Here is a 19337-nt window from a genome sequence, read left to right as displayed (position 1 = left end):
ACGCTTCCATTGAATTTTAAAGCTTTGAATGTAATGTCAACATTACATCACTGTATTTCAGATTGCATTATTGTAACATGTAGGATCACATTTGTTCAGTGGGGGTTAAAATGATAAATAAGACAAACGAAAGTGTAGCCGCGAATGGTAGAATTGTGACAGACTGTCCCACTCATTGATATCGAACATGATGCTCGTATACAGTCAGTGCGAATTAATATGTTTAGAAGATATTGTCCCTGATACATTTGGCTGTTTGTGTCCATGTAGACGAATACCTGAAATACAAACCTAGAAGTACTTTTTTCAATTCAACAGCGACGTTTTGGTGTATAGCAAGTGTTGGGTACTTGAAACGTCTGGCATTGCATCGTTTTGCTCATGAGTTTCATTAGGTCGCGTTCAACAAAATGGTGAGGAGGGGGGGGGGCTGGAGGAATCGCGATTGAATTTTTTTTTTTTTTCAGATCCCCCCTCAGTACCCACAAAAATTTTCAAGTCCCCCCCCCCCCAATTACCATTTAGCCGCATATTTATTAGGAATGCACGCAGAGTAAAAAATATATGTAATGTGTCGTTCTGCACGCATATGTTCAACACTACCTCTAATCAGCAGGTTGTAGAGCCATATACCTAGGGCAAGTTCTTGAATTGATTCATTTTTAAATGCATCAGTGAACTTTTTGGATTTCTCAGTCTGAGCCGACTTGAGTTTATCCAACTCTGGCAAGTTCAATGGCACCAGCTCAAAAGCACACACAATGACAGTCATGAGAGAGTATGAAAATTGTGTATTCCTAGCTACGTTTTAACCAAATTGTGAAAAATGAGCACAGTGACCTACCGAATTTTTTTTTCAAAAGTACAAGACATATACAACTTAGATGCCACTTATAAATGTTTTACAATAATTGACAATACAGGAAGGTTAAAATATTCCATGAAATTAATGTTTTAATCTCAGAAATTTTGGGTGTAATAATGGCAAATTTGATAAAAAATAAATGATTCCATTTAGTCACACATTTTTCCATTTAAATTAGAGTCTTTACTGTTCAAAATTTTACTTTTGTGTTATTGGTGCAATGAGATGTGAAAATTTCATTCACTGCATAAACTTGAAATGAATGGTTTTATATGTTGATTTTAAGTGATTTTAGAAAAACTGACTTTTCATGATACATTTGTATAAGATCAAGTATGGTGACCCCATCTTTTTTCTAGAATATTTGATTGTTCTCATATGCCAGAATTCAAAAATCCATGGTAACTGTTATTCCCCTAGTCTTCTATGTGTTGCTCTCGGGCTGGATCTTGTGTACAAGAAGATGTATGTATGTTTCACTGTCAATTGAGTGTCCTATGACCGAAACTCTTCTTGAACTACATCAGAGTCAGAGCTAATATGACATTAAACTGGTCCAATAATCATTTCTATTCAAGGCAATACATTACCAGGTCCATGGGACAATTGTGATTTACAAATTTAAGTAGGACCATCCTGAACCACTGATAATTAGTGTTGGTACCAGGTGTCCGGAATGGGTAAGCGTACCCTGCTAGCATGCTACACCCGTCAGGATTGGTCCTAAAATTTTCTAAATATTTTATGAAAAGATACATGAATCACTGTAATAAGTCAAAGCCGGGAATGCTGTCGTTAATCATTTGTGTGACCGAGGTGTCATATTTGGCCACAATGTCGTCGTATCGACCGTAGAACTTTTTGAAAGTCCTAACGAGTCTTTTTGTTGTGTATCCTTGTCTCAGTACTTTTGATGCCAATGAGCTGTGTCTCAGTTGAAAATCAGCTTGCCAACACAGCCTACGTGTACCGTGCATTTGCATCATTCAATTATCACCAATATTTAGACAAACAGGCTTTGTTGACAAACTGAATATTGTGTTTTTCAGCATGCTGTCACCAAGAAACTGTGTTTGATACATTGCATAGAAATACTGAACAAATTATCAACAGTTGTAGCTCCTGCCCCATTACAAGGCCAACTTGTTCTACGAAAATTTAATGGCATTCATACATTTTTAGACTTTTTCGAGATTAAAGACATAAAATATGACAAAACGGTTTTAGATTTTGTTTAATTATTACTAACATTAGAACCATTGGACGACATCAAAATGTTGGGAGTCAAAATATTTTCAGGTCCCCCCTATAGGCAGAGCAAAACTTTCAAGCCCCCCCCCCCGACTACCCCAAAATTTTCGAATCCCCCCTGAATTCCTCCAGCCCCCCCCCACCACTTTTTTTTTGAACGCGGCCTTAACGCGACGGGAGTTAATAAATATAAACAGTAATCTGTAAATATACTTTTCAAAGTCGAGTCTTACCGAGGTAAAAGACGTTGTAATGTGGTTAGTGCTGTGAATACTGTCATTAGATTCACAATAAACAGTCAGTGAATAATATGTCAAAAAAAACACTGGTGCGCACAGTGTGTATATGTATCAAGTGTATAGTAAGATAGGAAAGGTCGTCGCGCATGTCCTTTCGCTTTTCACGTATTGAAGTGTTTCTTTACATCGACTGGCGGGTCAGACAATAGCTATAGCGGTTTTCGCACGATAATTATCCATGGCCAGACCTACTGTGTATGTATGCTATGAACTGATGGACTGTCTGCATGTATAGAGACGATGTGTGTGCTTTGTGACGACCTGATCTGCCCTAGAGTAGGTGTCACTTCACAGACAGGCTGTCTGTCATTTTCAACAATTTGAATATTGAAGCTGGTACTCAGACAGGTAGGTAAATGTCCTTAATCCTTGCTCCAGATATTGATAGATATTGCTTACTTTTTCTGGCGTAGGTCATGATAAATGGGGAGACTTGAACAACTCTCTCTCTCTCTCTCTCTCTCTCTCTCTCTCTCTCTCTCTCTCTCTCTCTCTCTCTCTCAGGTAGTGCATCCGGTTTCGTTTTGTAATAAACGATAACGTAACAGCAACAATAACTCAAGGTCATTGTCTTTCAGGCACAATGCACATCAGGCCGGGGGCAGATATTCGAACTCTCACATTTTCACAATACTTCATTGGCAAACTACCGGCGTGAACTAATTTTGAATCTTGAACAACTGAAGTATTTACCCTCTTGTTCTAGTAAAAATAGAGGTTCCATTTTTGCTCATAGAGGTAATACTAGGTTTAGTAGCCATTTTAAATTTCAAATCCTAGCAAATTGGGGAAGGGGTAATTTGCTTCTCAAGTGCCAAAATTTGCACTGTGGCTCTTCAATTTTATTCTGAATTGTTTAATGTTTCCTTGAAGAAAGTTTGAAAGAATCTGAAAACTTTTAAAACTGTCACTGAGTTCCGCACACTGCCCGAAGCGGAACTAAAGTGAACAAAAATGCAAGTAACCGCGAGCGCATTGAATTAACGTCAGTACATTGACCTCTAAAATACTCATTCACACGGCATGAAATGTGACGCAAATTGCTATTGTACATGACTGAATGAAACAAAGCGCCTGTATTAGTACTTGTTTCAATACTGCGCTCTGGGTTGACATCGGTATTTTACACTGTAAATAATTGACTGGCTTCGCAACGCAAAACATGCACAAAGGTGTATGGTGTTTACTTTAGCCAGATCCATCTCACGAAGAATTGGCCAAAGTCTGACATAAACATACATCATTCATGTTTAATCATTCTCTGATCTGATGGGTGTCTATCACTTGTCGGCCAGTAAAAATGAATTACCTCAGTAATTTTAACAACTGTAATTTGAATGGTGACTGAGGTCACTCATAAATAATTAGCAACCTTTCAGATATGTTAATTTCTGGGTGTTAGGGGGTGATGACGTCAATGACTCATGTACCACCCATTAGCGGACGATATGTTTCTGACATTCCTGGTCACTGGGAGTGTGGGATCGCCGGTGTGGGAAAAATCGATCCCACACTCTAAGAAACCGTCCCCACACTCTGTGGTATATTTTACACGAGCTCTGATTGGATGATAAACAGCCTTTCTTTCCACGCGCAAAATATTATCCAATGGCACGATGAGTAACACACGGACCGAAACTAAAAAACCAGACATGAACTGTAAATGCTCACGTGTTTCATTATATATTGCAGTTATGTGTAAATTTGAACCTTTGCCACATGTGTGCAACTTCATTAAAGGGCCATTATTTGTAACTCTTGACCATTTTTCACCTCGGAAAATTCCATGTTGGAGGCTCATATTTGTTGCAAAATTATTTGTTACGAAGAAACAACATGATTAGTGATTTTATAGCCACATAAACTGCTAATTTTTGTTCAAATTTTCGTTCCGAGCTCGTTTGTTGACGTCTGGCATGCTCAGCGTGCTGGGGAGAACTTAGATATGGTGACGCCGCGATCACGCCAGATGGTTCACGTTTATTGCGGGATCAAAACAACATTGCGTCGTGGATTGCCAGACATCTGGCTACGCAACGTGCTCGGACAATGGACTACGACGTAAGTGCCGGGCATAAGTAATGAATATTTATTTTGAAATTGCTGTAAATGGCTCGCGCAGTTGCAGAAGAATGCCTACGTTGTAATCCGCGAGTCAACAGAGTTTGTATTTCTGTCCGGACAAAAATTGAAATTTTCGTTGTAAAATCACATGTTATTTAGTTGTAGGGCACGTAATGTTTCCGAATAATGTTCGATTCTCTGTTATTTGACAGGCTATTCACAATGAGCCAGTGATCATTTCAATCAAAACTAACGGAAAAATCGCAAGAAGATACAGCTAATGGAACTTTAAGTATTACGATCAACATAATGAACAATATTCACCAACTTTGGTCGTCAACTTTGGTCTAGTCAATACAGATAAATATCCCTGATTATGAAAGTTCAGTAAATATGCAAATAAGGAATTGGCTAAAGTTCAAATGCTTAATGACTTTCTATAGTGTTCTATCATAGTATCTTTAATGTACGTAGCAAGTTTCATCAATTTTGGTTATGTAAATTCAAATCCCTAATTTCGAAAGGTCATTAAATATGCAAATTACGATTTGGATGAAGTAAAAATGCTTAATGACTTTCAATAATGTTAAATCATAGTATCTTTAATATGGCTACAAAGTTTCGTCAATTTTGATTGAGTAAATTCAGATATATACCCCTAATTAGGAAATTTCATTAAATATGCAAATTAGTAATTATCTTTCACGTCACCCCTTAATAACTTTCACAGCTGATATATCTTGATGTGATCAATATTTGTAGCAAATCTCATCAAATTGTGTGCAGTCGTTCTCAATATATATCCGTTTTTTCTAAAATCATTAATTATGCAAATGAGCAAAAAGTAAGCAAGCCACATCCACCAAAAACTAATCAGTTCTTGCCATTTGCAAACTGAATCTATGTACCAGATTTGATTCTGATCTGATGAGCCGGTTTTGAGATATTGAGCACACAGACAGACAGACAGACAGACAGACAGACAGACAGACAGACAGACAGACGGACAGACACACAGACACACAGACAGACAGACATCGCTGCGACATATGCTCACGTGTGTCAACACGTGAGCAAAAAAGCAGGTCAGAGTACGGTGACAGACGACAGTGTTGTCACGATTTTGGATAATTTTGTACTTCGTCGGTGACATACAAAAGACGGCCGAATTTTCGAAATAAGGGGTGGACCATTTGATATCCTGGGGGGGGGTCTGGAAGATTTTCGAAAAAAAAACATTCCCAGCAGATACAAGGGAAAAAAATTCTGCCCTAGACGACTTATGAAAAGAAAACTGGCAAGCTAATGTGGAAGAAAAAAATTCCTATTACAGTATCAGCAAGAACCTTTTTGGATGTAACTTTTTCATTTCCGTGCACCCTTCTTGTCTTTCCAAAAGCTTCTTGAAATTAATTTTCAGTTACATTTGGCTTTTTGAATTGTTCACTGATTTGCTCACGTGTTTACACACGTGAGCATATGTCGCAGCGATGTCTGTCTGTCTGTCTGTCTGTCTGTCTGTCTGTCTGTCTGTCTGTGTGCTCAATATCTCAAAAACGGCTCATCAGATCAGAATCAAATCTGGTACGTAGATTCAGTTTGCAAATGGCAAGAACTGATTAGTTTTTGGTGGGTGTGGCTTGCTTACTTTTTGCTCATTTGCATAATTAATGATTTTAGAAAAAACGGATATACATTGAGAACGATTGCACACAATTTGATGAGATTTGCTACAAATGTTGATCACATCAAGATATATCAGCTGTGGAAAGTTATTAAAGGGGTGACGTGAAAGATAATTTCTAATTTGCATATTTAATGAAATTTCCTAATTAGGCGTATATATCTAAATTTAATTGATCAAAATTGACGAAACTTGGTATGCATATTGAGGATACTATGATTTAACATTATTGAAAGTCATTAAGCATTTTTACTTCATCCAAATCCTAATTTGCATATTTATGACCTTTTGAAATTAAGGATATATATTTGAATTTACAAGACAAAAATTGAACCTGCTATGTACATTAAAGATACTATGATAGAACATTATTAAATGTCATTAAGCATTTTACTTCAGCCAATGCCTAATTTGCATATTTTATGAACTTTCCTAATTAGGGGTATTTATCTGAATTGACGAGACCAAAGTTGACAAAACTGGCTATGTGCATTAAAGATACTATGATAGAACACGATAGAAAGTCATTAAGCATTTGAACTTTAGCCAATTCCTTATTTGCATATTTAATGAACTTTCATAATCAGGGATATTTATCTGTATTGACTAGACCAAAGTTGACGAAACTTGCTATGTACATTAAAGATACTATGATACGACGTTACTGAAAGTCATTAAGCATTTTTACTTCATCCAGCTCCTAATTTGAATATTTAATTAATTTTTGAAATTAGGGATATATATTTGAATTTACATGACCAAAATTGATGAAACTTGCTATGTACATTAAAGATACAAGCATTTTTGCTTCAGCCAAATGCTGATTTGTGTATTTAATGAAATTTCCTAATTAGGGATATATACTTGGATTTATTTGATCAAAGTTGGCATAACATGCTATGTACATTGATGATTATACCAGGTTATACCAATATTGAAAGTCATTTCGCACTTAAGTTTTCGTGTCAGCTAATTTATAGTTTGCATATCTAATGAGCTTTCAAAGTTTGGAATATATAGTTTGAAGGACTTGACCAAAGGCAATTACACTTGCTATATAAAGTGCTGATACAATTACAACAGTCAAAGAAATTAATTATTTCTATTTCAGCTAATTGTGTATTTGAATACTTAATGACCTACAGAGTTTAATCTGCGGTGAATATTGTTCATTATGTTGATCATAGTACTTTCAATGAAGTTGCAAACATGTGGCAAAGGTTCAAATTTACACATAACTGCAATATATAATGAAACACGTGAGCATTTACAGTTCATATCTGGTTTTAGATAAGTGAACACACTCTGTAGATACATGCATATCATCTCTTGTGTGTTGACCAATAAATAATTTTGTTGTCTGGTATGATTGCGACATGGACAGATTGCATTGACAAGTCAAATGACAGAATTTCAGACGATGTTAAAACAAAACTGTCATCGTCAAGTATTATAATCCGTGGCACATTTTGGCCAACCAATAAACCAATTTGCACTTTCAAAAAAGGAAATCGAAATGGAACTAATTTTCAATTTTCAAATGGTTTTATCATCTTGATTATTAACTTTTAGGCCTATTTCTAAATTTAAAATCTTTGGGCTGAGATTGAAATATAGGAAACAGGTATGTATACTGTATATGTACGTGTATACTGAGGATGGCACTTTGCGGCCATTCAAATTTCCCTCTGACAAACTCTATTTCCAACAATGCACATTTCCGTTTTTTTCAATTTCCAATATACCAAATGTCCAATTTTCCCATTTCATTTGGGGCGTGGCCCAGTATCTTTTCATTGCTATGGCGGAAATAACTGTATCGAATTGGAATTAAGGTTCCAAGACAAGAAATTGACCTCTTTAATCTAACAATTCTCTGGTGCTTAATAAGCTCAGAACCCCCGTACATTATACATTTTCTGAAAGCCTAGATATAGGGGAAGATTTTGGTAATCACAGTGTCACCATTGTTTACATAACTATCACGTGACAGGTAATTTGCATAACCTTTCAAAAATCGGTTTTCCCTATGTTTTGTCTCAATACCTCAAAATATCTGACTATGGAATGCAAGCTGTCACAACGCTCTTCAAAAGAGTGTCTCGGATTTTTTATATTTTTGTTAGTTTTTTACTTGAGCACAATTTAAAGAAATCAACTAGGGTTAAATTCACCGCTCTGGATATTTTTCAGGCATAAAAATTGTTTAAGAAGATTTAAAAACACTCTGAGACATACTTTGGAAGATCCTTAGGACAGCTTGCACTCACACAAATTTCAGCCACATATCTCAAAGCATTGTAACAAAACATAGGGAAAACCGATTTTTGAAAGGTTATTCAAATTACCTGTCACGTGATAGTTATGTAAACAATTATGACACTATGGTGACCAAAAGGTTCCCCTATATCTAGGCTTTTCGAAAATATATAACTTACGGGGGTTCTGGGCTTATTAACCTCTAGAAAAATGTTGGTTTAAAAGGTCAGTTTCTTGTCTTGGAACCTTAAGGTGTAACATTTATCTCAGTGTGACCAAATATACTGGGGGAGAGCTTGGTTATGATAATTCGCACAAGATACTTTTAAAAATTAGTAGGAATGAGGGACTGGTCAGTTTTTTCGGCCTAGGACGCCGATGGATTCATGGGGTCACCCTGTTTTTTTACTTTGGTGATGGGGTCACCTATTTTGAAATGCCCAATTGGGGGTCAGTGTGTTTTTAAATTTCGACGCGGGCTCATACTTGCCTAAAATGCAAAATGCATCGTGCTAGCCATGATTTCGTCATTCAGTTTCATTTTTCGGCGCGCCCTTCGGTGCGTAACTTTAATGATAGTAAGACATATTTTTCAGAGCCCCGTCCTAGTGCAAAACTTTAATATATCAGACATATATATATCTGAGATATCTGTATGTTTAAATTTTTCGGCGCGCCCTTCTGGCGCATTTTTAAAAAAATATCAAACAATATTTTCAGCATGCCCTTCAGTTGCATGACTTTCATACATAAGATATATATATCAGAGATATCTTGATGTTTAATATTTTTCGGCACGCCCTTGGGCGCAGTAATTTAATACATCAGAGATATATGTCAGAAATATCTTGATGTCTGTAATTGAAAGTCTGTTTTGAAAGTGTACTAATCATTATGAAGTCTGTAGTTCATATGAAAAGTATGATAAGTTCCTTACACTTTCTGTTTCCTCTATGAGAATTCAGTATTAGAAAGCAACATGCACTAATATTTCACAATCAGATTTTTCTTACAACAATTATGGACACTGGTTATGCATAAAAAGAGTGGAATACATTCACAGCTCATTCAAAATACTGTATTCAAACTTTAGAATTGACACTTTTAAGTTCCTATCTTACAACTGACATGACAACAATTTCACTAAAACACAGAATGACTGAATGTATATATATAATATATATATATATATATATAGATATAGATATAGATATTCAATTTATATCCACTTTTTGTTTTAACTTTGTCTTGCGCAGGGGGGGGGGGTGTCATCCTGTTTTCAAAAGTTGGATAGGGGTTCACCCTGTTTTCGAAAGTTGGAATAAGGGGGTCAGCCACTTTTTGACGTCGGCAAAAATTAATCCACCGCCCCCTCAGGCCAAAGAAACTCATCAGTCCTAAATGTACAAGTCCGTTGATGTATGGCAAACAGGTTGATTTTGCAACATCGCTGCATTAAAAAAAATCTTTTTGAAGGAAGAATGCAAAAAAAAAAATGTCAGGATTCACAAGGGGAAAAAATATCCAGGGAACATGTGGAAAAAAATATGCCCACCCCCTCCAAAAAAAATCTTCCAGACCCCCCCCCCCCCAGGATATCAAATGGTCCACCCCTAACTGGTGAACACAGGCCACTTGGTATATATAGCCATTTTTTTCTGTTGGACATCTCATCCGTAGTAGTGAAGTATCGGCAGTTGAACTCGCACTTCGCGTTAGTGACATCGAATGCTAGATAGCCGCAAAGTAGGATAGTCGCTGATACAGTTAAACATTAAAGTGACACGGTCACCGTAAATTTGCATATTCCTATATATGGTAAAGGGGCGGGGCTTAGTGGACGTACCAACCACTGAATCACTGATTGTTGTCAAGGACGCCATTTTCTTCACCGCGAAGTTCAAATGTTTTCGTCGATACGATGGACCATGGACGTGACCAGCAACAGTCGGCTATAGCCCTATTTAGTTCAATTGAAGCCAGTACGATACAAGTAAATGAAGGGTAACGGGCCGTGACCCAATGACGCAGAAAGCCAGTCTACTTGTAGCTGTAAGGGAGCCTGTGTAAGGAGTTGTCCATGCAAGGCAGCAGACGATAAGTGTAAACATGAATGCGGCTGCAATAAATATCGGTGCAAAAACAGGGTAAGTTATTTCCGATTGATCAATTAAGATTAATTTTTGTGTATTGGAGTTTACAAACTCTTTCCAGAGTATTGTCAAAATAAAATCATGTATAAGTGACATGATTTCTACGGACATCTGACTAAGTGATATCGTCTGTCAGCCCGATCCGCGCACCGGTAAGCTTATCGTACGTCTGCATTAGTCACGGGTATGATTTTGCGTCGCGACGGTGCGGTATACCGGGTGTCACAACTGATTTTGCTATTGTTGTTGAAGCTGTTGATGTGGTTTTTTGGAAAAGTGGTTTACGAATATAAATAAACAAAGTTGTAGAATAGCGGTTTGATATATTGCCAAAATACTATCGTCAGTCGAATGTAGTTTCATTATGACGTGCCTAGCGGTGGGTCCATAGCTGTGGTGTTTTCAGACGGGATTCCTGCCTTTTACGGGCTGTGGTGGCGGGGTTAAAATCGTAAAAGTCAAAACCAGCCCGTAAAAGGCAGGAATCCCGTCTGAAAACACCACAGCTATGGACCCGCAGCTACGTTGTGTCCGGACGGAGGCTTTTTGTTGCCATGTTGGTGTCGTATCCTGTTTGTTTTTGCTGGCGAAAATCAATGCACCATTGAATTAGTTGATGACATAGATTTTTGTTGAACTCGTTTAAATTTTCCCTAGACTTTGGGATTTTCATATCGCCATTACAGGAACTAAAATTCCCCGGTAGTGTACTGTACTGGTGTAGGTGTAGGGGATATGAGCGATGACTCACGGTCCCTCTAGGTATGCTCTGTAGGATAGGATGTGGCCGCGCCATTGATATACTACGTGACCGAACGTACGTCTTATGGTCTTATGGCGATGTATGATAATTCGTTATGTCTCAATGTCTCATATATATATATATATATATATATATATATATATATATATATATATATATATATATATATATATATATATATATATATATATATAGAGAGAGAGAGAGAGAGAGAGAGAGAGAGAGAGAACAGACAAACAGATAGAGGAAACAACACAATGTTTTCTGTAGTGTCTGTGTTATTTCAATTTATAACTATCTAATATTTATCTCATTTGATTTCTATCTAACATTTATCTCATTTGATTTGACAGCAAACCAGTGGCAGTACTGTGGAAAATAGACAAACATCCTGCTATACACCTGGAAGTTGTTGTGATAACACCGTTGAAGTCAGTATTATATTTGTCAAGCATAGAAGTGTAATTTTTATAAGTGTACTTATTATTTGATCATCAATCAGTGAATCTGTTTCAATAAAAACAAGCGTTCAGTAAGTGGTTACTTGACAAAATGTAAATAAGTGCCCTATCAGCAATGTGAGAATAAACCGTGTGATTTTCATTGACTAAAACTATTGTTACATTGAATCTCAGTATCTGAATCTTAGGACTTTTAAACTGTTTTTTAAAACTTGTGTTAGATATTTGAAACTTTATGAATGTGTGACTCTGATGAACAATGAATATGAACATTGCTCTGATCATATTGGAGTGTTTGTTTTGCCTGTGAGAGTGCATGTTTATTGTGTGTGCTAAGGACCAGGTCATGTATAGAAGAGCACCCTCATGATTACTTGTCTATAGAAACAATATTTATTGTTAATGTGGATTTAGTTAAAGGATCATGTTCGCACAATTCCGTGCGATGTGATTTGGTATGGTAGACTGGGGTTACAAACTCCAAAATATAAATAATTTTTCATATGTCAGGTATCCATATTTTTATCTTTGCATAGATTTACAATTTTTTACTTTTCACAATTTTTTGACACTTTCAGAGGTTTGTTGAATCCCTTGATGGAGATAAGACGAAAGAGGTTTTGAAGAGTATCCTTGGCCAACATCCAGGCATTGCAGCATCTGTCATTGAACTAAGTCAGCCTACCAGTAGCATGCAGTATGACACTCCTAACTGGTGTAGGTGTCAGAGATGTCGACCTATGCCTACACCAAGAGAAATGATCTGCTGTGGACATAGGTCATGCATCACAATGACACCAAATTGTCGTCTAGTCTGTGGAACAGGAGAGGTGTTGCGTACAGCCATCGCAAGTCGGTCATATGATTTCGTTTGTACTCCCACATATGACAATCGTTCCATGCGACATGCAGGCTACCGTCAGTATGTCATGTGGGAGTATGGGCGATTAGGAAGAGGAAATCGTGTTGTGTGCCCGTCTTGCGTTGTTTGGATGATTAGGGACAAATTCCCATCTGGGGACGGTTCATATACAGGATTCCGGGATTCAAGAGGGGTGTAATTTAATTCTAATCAAACAAGGGTTTCAATGTATTTTAGCTGTTAACTTTGATGATTTTGCAGTATAAGCTTATTTTCCTTCTGTATTAAATTTCTTGTAAAAATCCCTGAAACTTAGGCGAAATATCTAAAATTCAATGTTAATTAAACAGTGAAATTATAAGCCAAAGATATAAGGCGTTTCAATATATTGTGGAAGTGAACAATAAACTGAATTAACAACACATGACAAATGATTTCAATTTATCTATATGATCCAGTTTATTCTTATTACATATATACTGAAATGAGCTCCTTCTTAGATAAGATTTTTATTGTACAGCATAAATAGAGGTGAATAGTACATATTTATTTCGTATCAAATGGATTTATTAATACTCGTTATTTATTTGCTTGTTTTAAAATTAAAAAGTATGGTGTTACATAATTATGTTGTCTTGTCTGAATACTATACTGATTCGACCTAAAAGTCTATGCAATTATTGCTAACTTGCATTTCTTGTACATGCCAAGAGTATACATTTGATTCCAAAAATAAGTACATAATTTTCTGTCTTTAAAAATAGCATAAGTGACCACAATATTATATTAGCAGAATCAGCATATTTCATATGGCATAAATATAGAGACAGTTGACAAATAATCCACTTGTCTAATACAATCTGTAAAAAATACCGTTAATGACACGGCGAGCGCAAATTACTGAGTGGGTTTAGTACTATATCTGCAGCTTGATAATTTCTCGCAGACATAAAATTCGGATACTTTTATATGACAAATTTTATCATTACTCTAAAAGATGAAATTGTAAAGTATTCGTAAGTGATGCTAAATCTTTATTTCAGTCACTTGACCTGTGCCAGCTAATGACTACATATTTTATCAAAGTTACAACAATTTAACTCTGTATACTATTTTTCAAGTAAAGCAATCAAAACTTTTTAAGGTTTTCTCCACTGGAAGCAGATCATCTCTCAGGCCATTGTGAATGAATTATGTGTGAAAAAAGGTTTAGAGAAGGAGATTTTTAAAAAGTATTATTTTTCACATTTTTCAATGACCTTTGACCTGTGCTATACCTATGCAGCTAAGCTATGGGAATGGCTTATTCTGACCAATGTAAGAGTTCGGGAGGGTTTTTGTAAATGAACATTGAACAGTAGAGGACCAAATTCTACTCTGAAATTTTGGGACGCCCTCTGTCCTTTGACCCTAGCAAAATACTGTACCTCATTAAAGTTCCATAAGCTGTATCTTTTGTCAATTTTTTCAGAACTTTTGTTTTGTGGTTTTCCTACACTTTCTACATTGAATCCCTAAACTGTAATTTAATACCAAGTATTTAGCATATCAACACAACCTGTATGAGCTATGGCAATGGCTTATTCTGACCAATGTAAGAGTTCGGGAGGGTTTTTGTAAATGAACATTGAACAGTAGAGGACCAAATTCTACTCTGAAATTTTGGGACGCCCTCTGTCCTTTGACCCTAGCAAAATACTGTACCTCATTAAAGTTCCATAAGCTGTATCTTTTGTCAATTTTTTCAGAACTTTTGTTTTGTGGTTTTCCTACACTTTCTACATTGAATCCCTAAACTGTAATTTAATACAAAGTATTTAGCATATCAACACAACCTGTATGAGTATAATCTCCATTGTTATTGTTGAAAATTGTATTCAAGTCCGGACTAGAATTAATTTGTAAACAATAAACAATTGTCACTACACACATACAAGTTGTGTTGACTAAAAGAATACTTGAAATTTCAGCATGAGAAACAGATTAGGGTCAGACACGGTAGTTGACATACAGAAGCAGAATATTGAAAAACTTGCCACAAGTTACAGCTTATGTCCCTTTAATTATGCAAATATCTAATAATAAGGTTCCCAATGGAGCTGTAGGTCTGGTTTTTAGTACATGGGCATAACTATGGACTACAATATTTTTGATAAATGTCACATGACCCAGATGACCTTCGACCTAAAATATACATACATGTGCATAATTCAGTAACCCGCTTCATATTCGGTATGATAGGAGACTTAATGATGGCACATCCGAAACTTCATCAAATATGCATGTATCTGATTCTGGGCTTACCGATAGAGATAGGGGTCTGATTTTGGTACGTCAATATAACTATGGACTACAATATTTTGGACAAAATGTCACATCACCCTGATGACTTTTGTACTTAAATATATATATATATATATATATATATATATAATATATATATATATATATATATTAAGTATATATATATATATATATATATATATTATATATATATATATATATGTCCACAACTCAGTGCTACTCAAGTGCCACATCCTTCATATTTGGATGATTTGAGAGCTTATGTTTCCAAAGTGAATTTAAAAACTATCTACTGTTGATGATGACCAATCAGAGTGCTCAATTCAGGGTGTTTTATCTACTCATAAAGCCTTGGTCACCAAATTCCAGAAACGAATGACAGCGCTGTAGTAAAGTACTGTCCAATCAAAAGTGAACATGTCATATTCTGTAGACATCTGGTACGTTTTAATATTCAAATTTGGTAACACAGCGGAAACCAGCTGCAACACAAAATCTGCTGTGCCCTAGGGCATTTATATAATGTGCCCTAGGGCATTTATAGGATGTTCCATTACACTGGAAGGCTATTTCACAAATAAAAGTTTTAATTCATATCCTAAACATGTTACATTGACAAAGGGGACGGTTGACGTAAACACATTGAAAACGAAATATATCAGTTAGGGGCGATAGTTTTTAAGTCGGATAAAACCCTCGTACGCGGGCTCTTCTGGTATATAAAGTCCAACCCTACGATAAAATGTCTCGGCCTGCGGCCTCGACATTTTATCGTTAGGTTGGACTTTATATAACAGAAGAGCCCTCGTACTCGGGCTTTATCCTATACTTAATGCATTTCGTGGTCATGTGAGAAAAAGAATCTCGCGCACCAAGGACCTGGGATCAGAATTCTCACACTCTTTGGGGATATTTGAGCCGCAGGCTCGTGTGAGACAAAATATCCCCAACTTGTGTGAGAAATCTGATCCCAGGTCCTTGGGGGTGTGAGATTCTATTAATCTCCAGTGTGTTCGACGGGGCAAATTAAGGAATGGAAAATTTTACCTTGGGAGGGGAAGGTTTGAATTATCGGAGGTAAAAATATTATTTAAAGATCATACATGCTACTTTAAACTAAAAACAGGACCCGATCTCTCAAACATATTGAATGCTTGAAAATAATAATGCATGTTTGGCTACTTCTACACATACTCAATCGCGAGAGGCGAAAAGAGCATGACCTCATTTTTATGGCCCTGCTCCAACCTAGATGTAGTTATCCTTACAATAAAGATATAGTTTTGAGGCCATTCATCCATCAAGCAATATTTCATTATGTATTTGTTGCCCGTAATGCTAGATTTACAAAGATCGTTATCATGTACACTTTTAGACTGCTACTGTTAGTAATTCACTCTTATTAAACTATCTGTTTCAGAACAGTAACTGTATTAAGCGACTCGTAAATATTGTTGTATTAACTATAGTTCAGTTTCTCTCCCGTCGGACATTAATATAGTCTGGGCTCTAGATCCCTCTGGTTTCTACGCCACAATAAGTCGACCTAAAGTTGCTCATATGTCGAGCACAACCGAGGACAAAGTTTGAAACATACCTTGCTAACTCTCGGCATACACAAGCCCGATCAGAGGTCGGATACACAGTCAACACAGATAATCAGGAACAGCCAATTCAGCTGCCAATTGTTGTGAGTTTTGTTTTCATGTAAATATACGTAAACAAGGTTTGTGAATAACGCTTAAATTTAGAGAAGAAAATGAAAGCTGTTCGCTACGTATACGTCCCTCACGCTATGATCTGGCAAAGAATTTACCGTTCATCAAGTGGCCTCTTCCAAATTTTTTTTGAGAAAAAATCCCCGATATATTTTGATTTCATCCGTAATGATGATTTCGGATGACTTAAATGAAGATTCTAGTCTCTCTTATTTCACACAAAGAGTTGTGATCCTCTAAGGAACAGTGGCCTGTATATTGCTATCATTAGCAGGGTCCCATCAACATTTGTGAGTTATTCTTTACTTGATCAATACTATTTTACTACAAGATTTTACTGCTCATAAATAACTTGGTTTGGTCTCCTTCTTTGTTGACCCGGAAATTCATATAAAATTGCTAATTACTCATGTAACAAGGTATCCATTTATGATTTCAGTCTTTTACGCGCGATTAGTGTAAAGCACATGACTGCCATGTGCACAGACAGTGCCTGAAAACCAGACTGCTCATCCCTCACCAATCAATGAAATTCAATCACTGATACATTGATTTTAATCTTGTCTTTTCACCTCGTACTACCGAAGGAATATTAAAAGGTGTAATACATTTCCGAACAATATTAAAAGATTAAGTCTTAGATTGAGAGCATTCAAAGGTAGTTGTGAGTTATTCGAGTTAAATTCACACATTCTCTCATCGACAACTTTGGTTTCGAATACAAATTAACTTTATGAACACCAAAACAAAGCAAAGGGTTTTCTCAGGCAAGTATGAGCGAGTTCCTGAGTTTCATGACGCTTCAAGCACGTTGCCATGTAAACATTTTAACATATACGGCTGAACTATGGCACGAAATAAGCAGAATAAATAAACTGATCATATAAAATGAAACTACCGTTAAAATCAGAACAGGAGAACCCCAGTTTCACCATTTTTCCCGCTCTACCCCGCAGTGAAAGAAGTTAGACTGTAAAGTACGCCCTCTACGTGGTATGCCGGATACCTGAAAGTGACGTTCGGTTGTGCAAAGTATTATCATGGGTGAGTAAGCCTACATACTATTCCCTCCTTTGCAGAGATCCTATGAAGGATTAATAATTTTACATATATCGTTGTGTCATCATAGTTTACAAATAAAATGAGCAACATGTAATCTTAAATAAAAGTAAACATGCATAGATAATCTTATTCCTTATGTTCGACATTTGAGAATATAAAACATAAATCAAGTTGGTAAAATTTTCAGTTACCTCTCAGCTGGAATTATATTCAATCATAATTGAATTCTACGAGTAAGATTAAATTTACTTCTGAATTACACTCAACACTCCATTGAGTCATATTTTGAGAAAGTTTAAAGTGGCTACGTGATTGAATTATAATACCAATCTATTATTATTTCAAAATATCCGCAGAAGGGCGTGTTGTCCCAAGTGAACTGATTCACAAACTTGGACATGACCTTACAATGCAACAATGTTTGGATCTTGTGAGACACCTGGACCTGCCACATCATATTATCGAAGACGTCACGGGCAGACGAAACACACCAATCAATGTCGAGGCATTTAACTCTGAACTGTTATTGGGGTTGCTCAACCACCGTAGGGATACAAATGTGACCCATCTCATCGGTGGATTATCAGAAATTGGTCGAGTTGATTTGGTTGAAGAATTAGAAGCGTACATAGCCGGTAGGTTTATATTTCCCGGTGTTTTTTATGACATAACGATTTTAAATGATGGAATAAATGTCAGTAAAATAACAGGAGGAATGTCTCAAGAAGAATGACAGAAGATTAGTACATATTTGGAGAGTATCAAAAACCATAAACTAGTTGACCTTAGGTGAAGATATCGAATTTACCCGTTAAAAGAAACAGATCTGATTGTAGTTTATCCGACTGATCCTATTTTACTGTTCAGTGCGAGACGAGAACATGTGAAAGACTTTACGTTATTGTTTATCGAGTGATTTATTGAAAAAACAATTTTCAAATCTCAAAAATGGTGCAAGATCTATATTAGTCAATTCTTATTAGAGTGTCTGACTCAAAAAGTTATTAGTAGTATTCTATCTCTGTTTTACATTTGATGTACGTTTTGTGTTGCAAACGTTTGCTTATACCTGTTCACGGAAACAGGAAACATTTTGCCTTACACTCAAGACCAGGACCGTAGCCTGCCGAGGTAGGGGGCAGCCCCAAGGAATTTTTCACTCTGTCAATGTGTAAATGTATGTAAATTACTAAGCTGAACTACCTCTATTCTGCCCCCACCCCCTGGCTATTTGGTCTGCCTACGGCCCTGAAGAGATCATGCAAAACACTCTATTCAGAGACTAAATTAAACTCTTCAGTTGTCATTTGGGACACAGAAACAGGCAGTGTATGTGGAGAAATGGAATAAACACTCTCGAAGTCCTACAGAATGATATATTTGGCAGTTGGCAGCAGTAAAGATTACAATCTCTAGAATAATTCAATTATGCATGATGAGGATTTTTTAAAATTTCTTAAAAGGATGAACAATATATTTTTACACAAAAGAAAATCTTCCTCTAGGTGGATTTCCCCCCGACTCTTCTTCTACGTAATCATGGGCAAGAGTACTACGTAAAGTAAACCTCTGGGTATGGTCGTGAAGGTGCA

The 19337-nt window shown here is 36.4% G+C and overlaps 2 protein-coding genes across 2 annotated transcripts in view; both read left to right on the top strand.

Annotated features, from left to right (window-relative positions):
• LOC139142791 (WD and tetratricopeptide repeats protein 1-like) overlaps nucleotides 1-19337 on the top strand; it is a 354040-nt gene that overhangs the window by 289755 nt on the left and 44948 nt on the right. The window lies entirely within an intron of this gene.
• Nucleotides 2502-19337, top strand: part of LOC139142792 (apoptotic protease-activating factor 1-like) — a 35522-nt gene continuing 18686 nt past the window's right edge. The window contains exons 1-3 of the mRNA XM_070712960.1: nucleotides 2502-2763; nucleotides 17640-17727; nucleotides 18102-18380. Of these exons, the coding sequence (XP_070569061.1) occupies nucleotides 17724-17727; nucleotides 18102-18380 (283 nt within the window). The 5' untranslated portion in view covers nucleotides 2502-2763; nucleotides 17640-17723. The remainder of the gene's footprint in view (nucleotides 2764-17639; nucleotides 17728-18101; nucleotides 18381-19337) is intronic.

The sequence above is a fragment of the Ptychodera flava genome, chromosome 10 (genome assembly GCF_041260155.1).
Source record: "Ptychodera flava strain L36383 chromosome 10, AS_Pfla_20210202, whole genome shotgun sequence".
NCBI classification, from domain to species: domain Eukaryota; kingdom Metazoa; phylum Hemichordata; class Enteropneusta; family Ptychoderidae; genus Ptychodera; species Ptychodera flava.
Note: the sequence above shows the minus strand (reverse complement) of the source record. Positions and strands in the feature narration are given on the sequence as shown.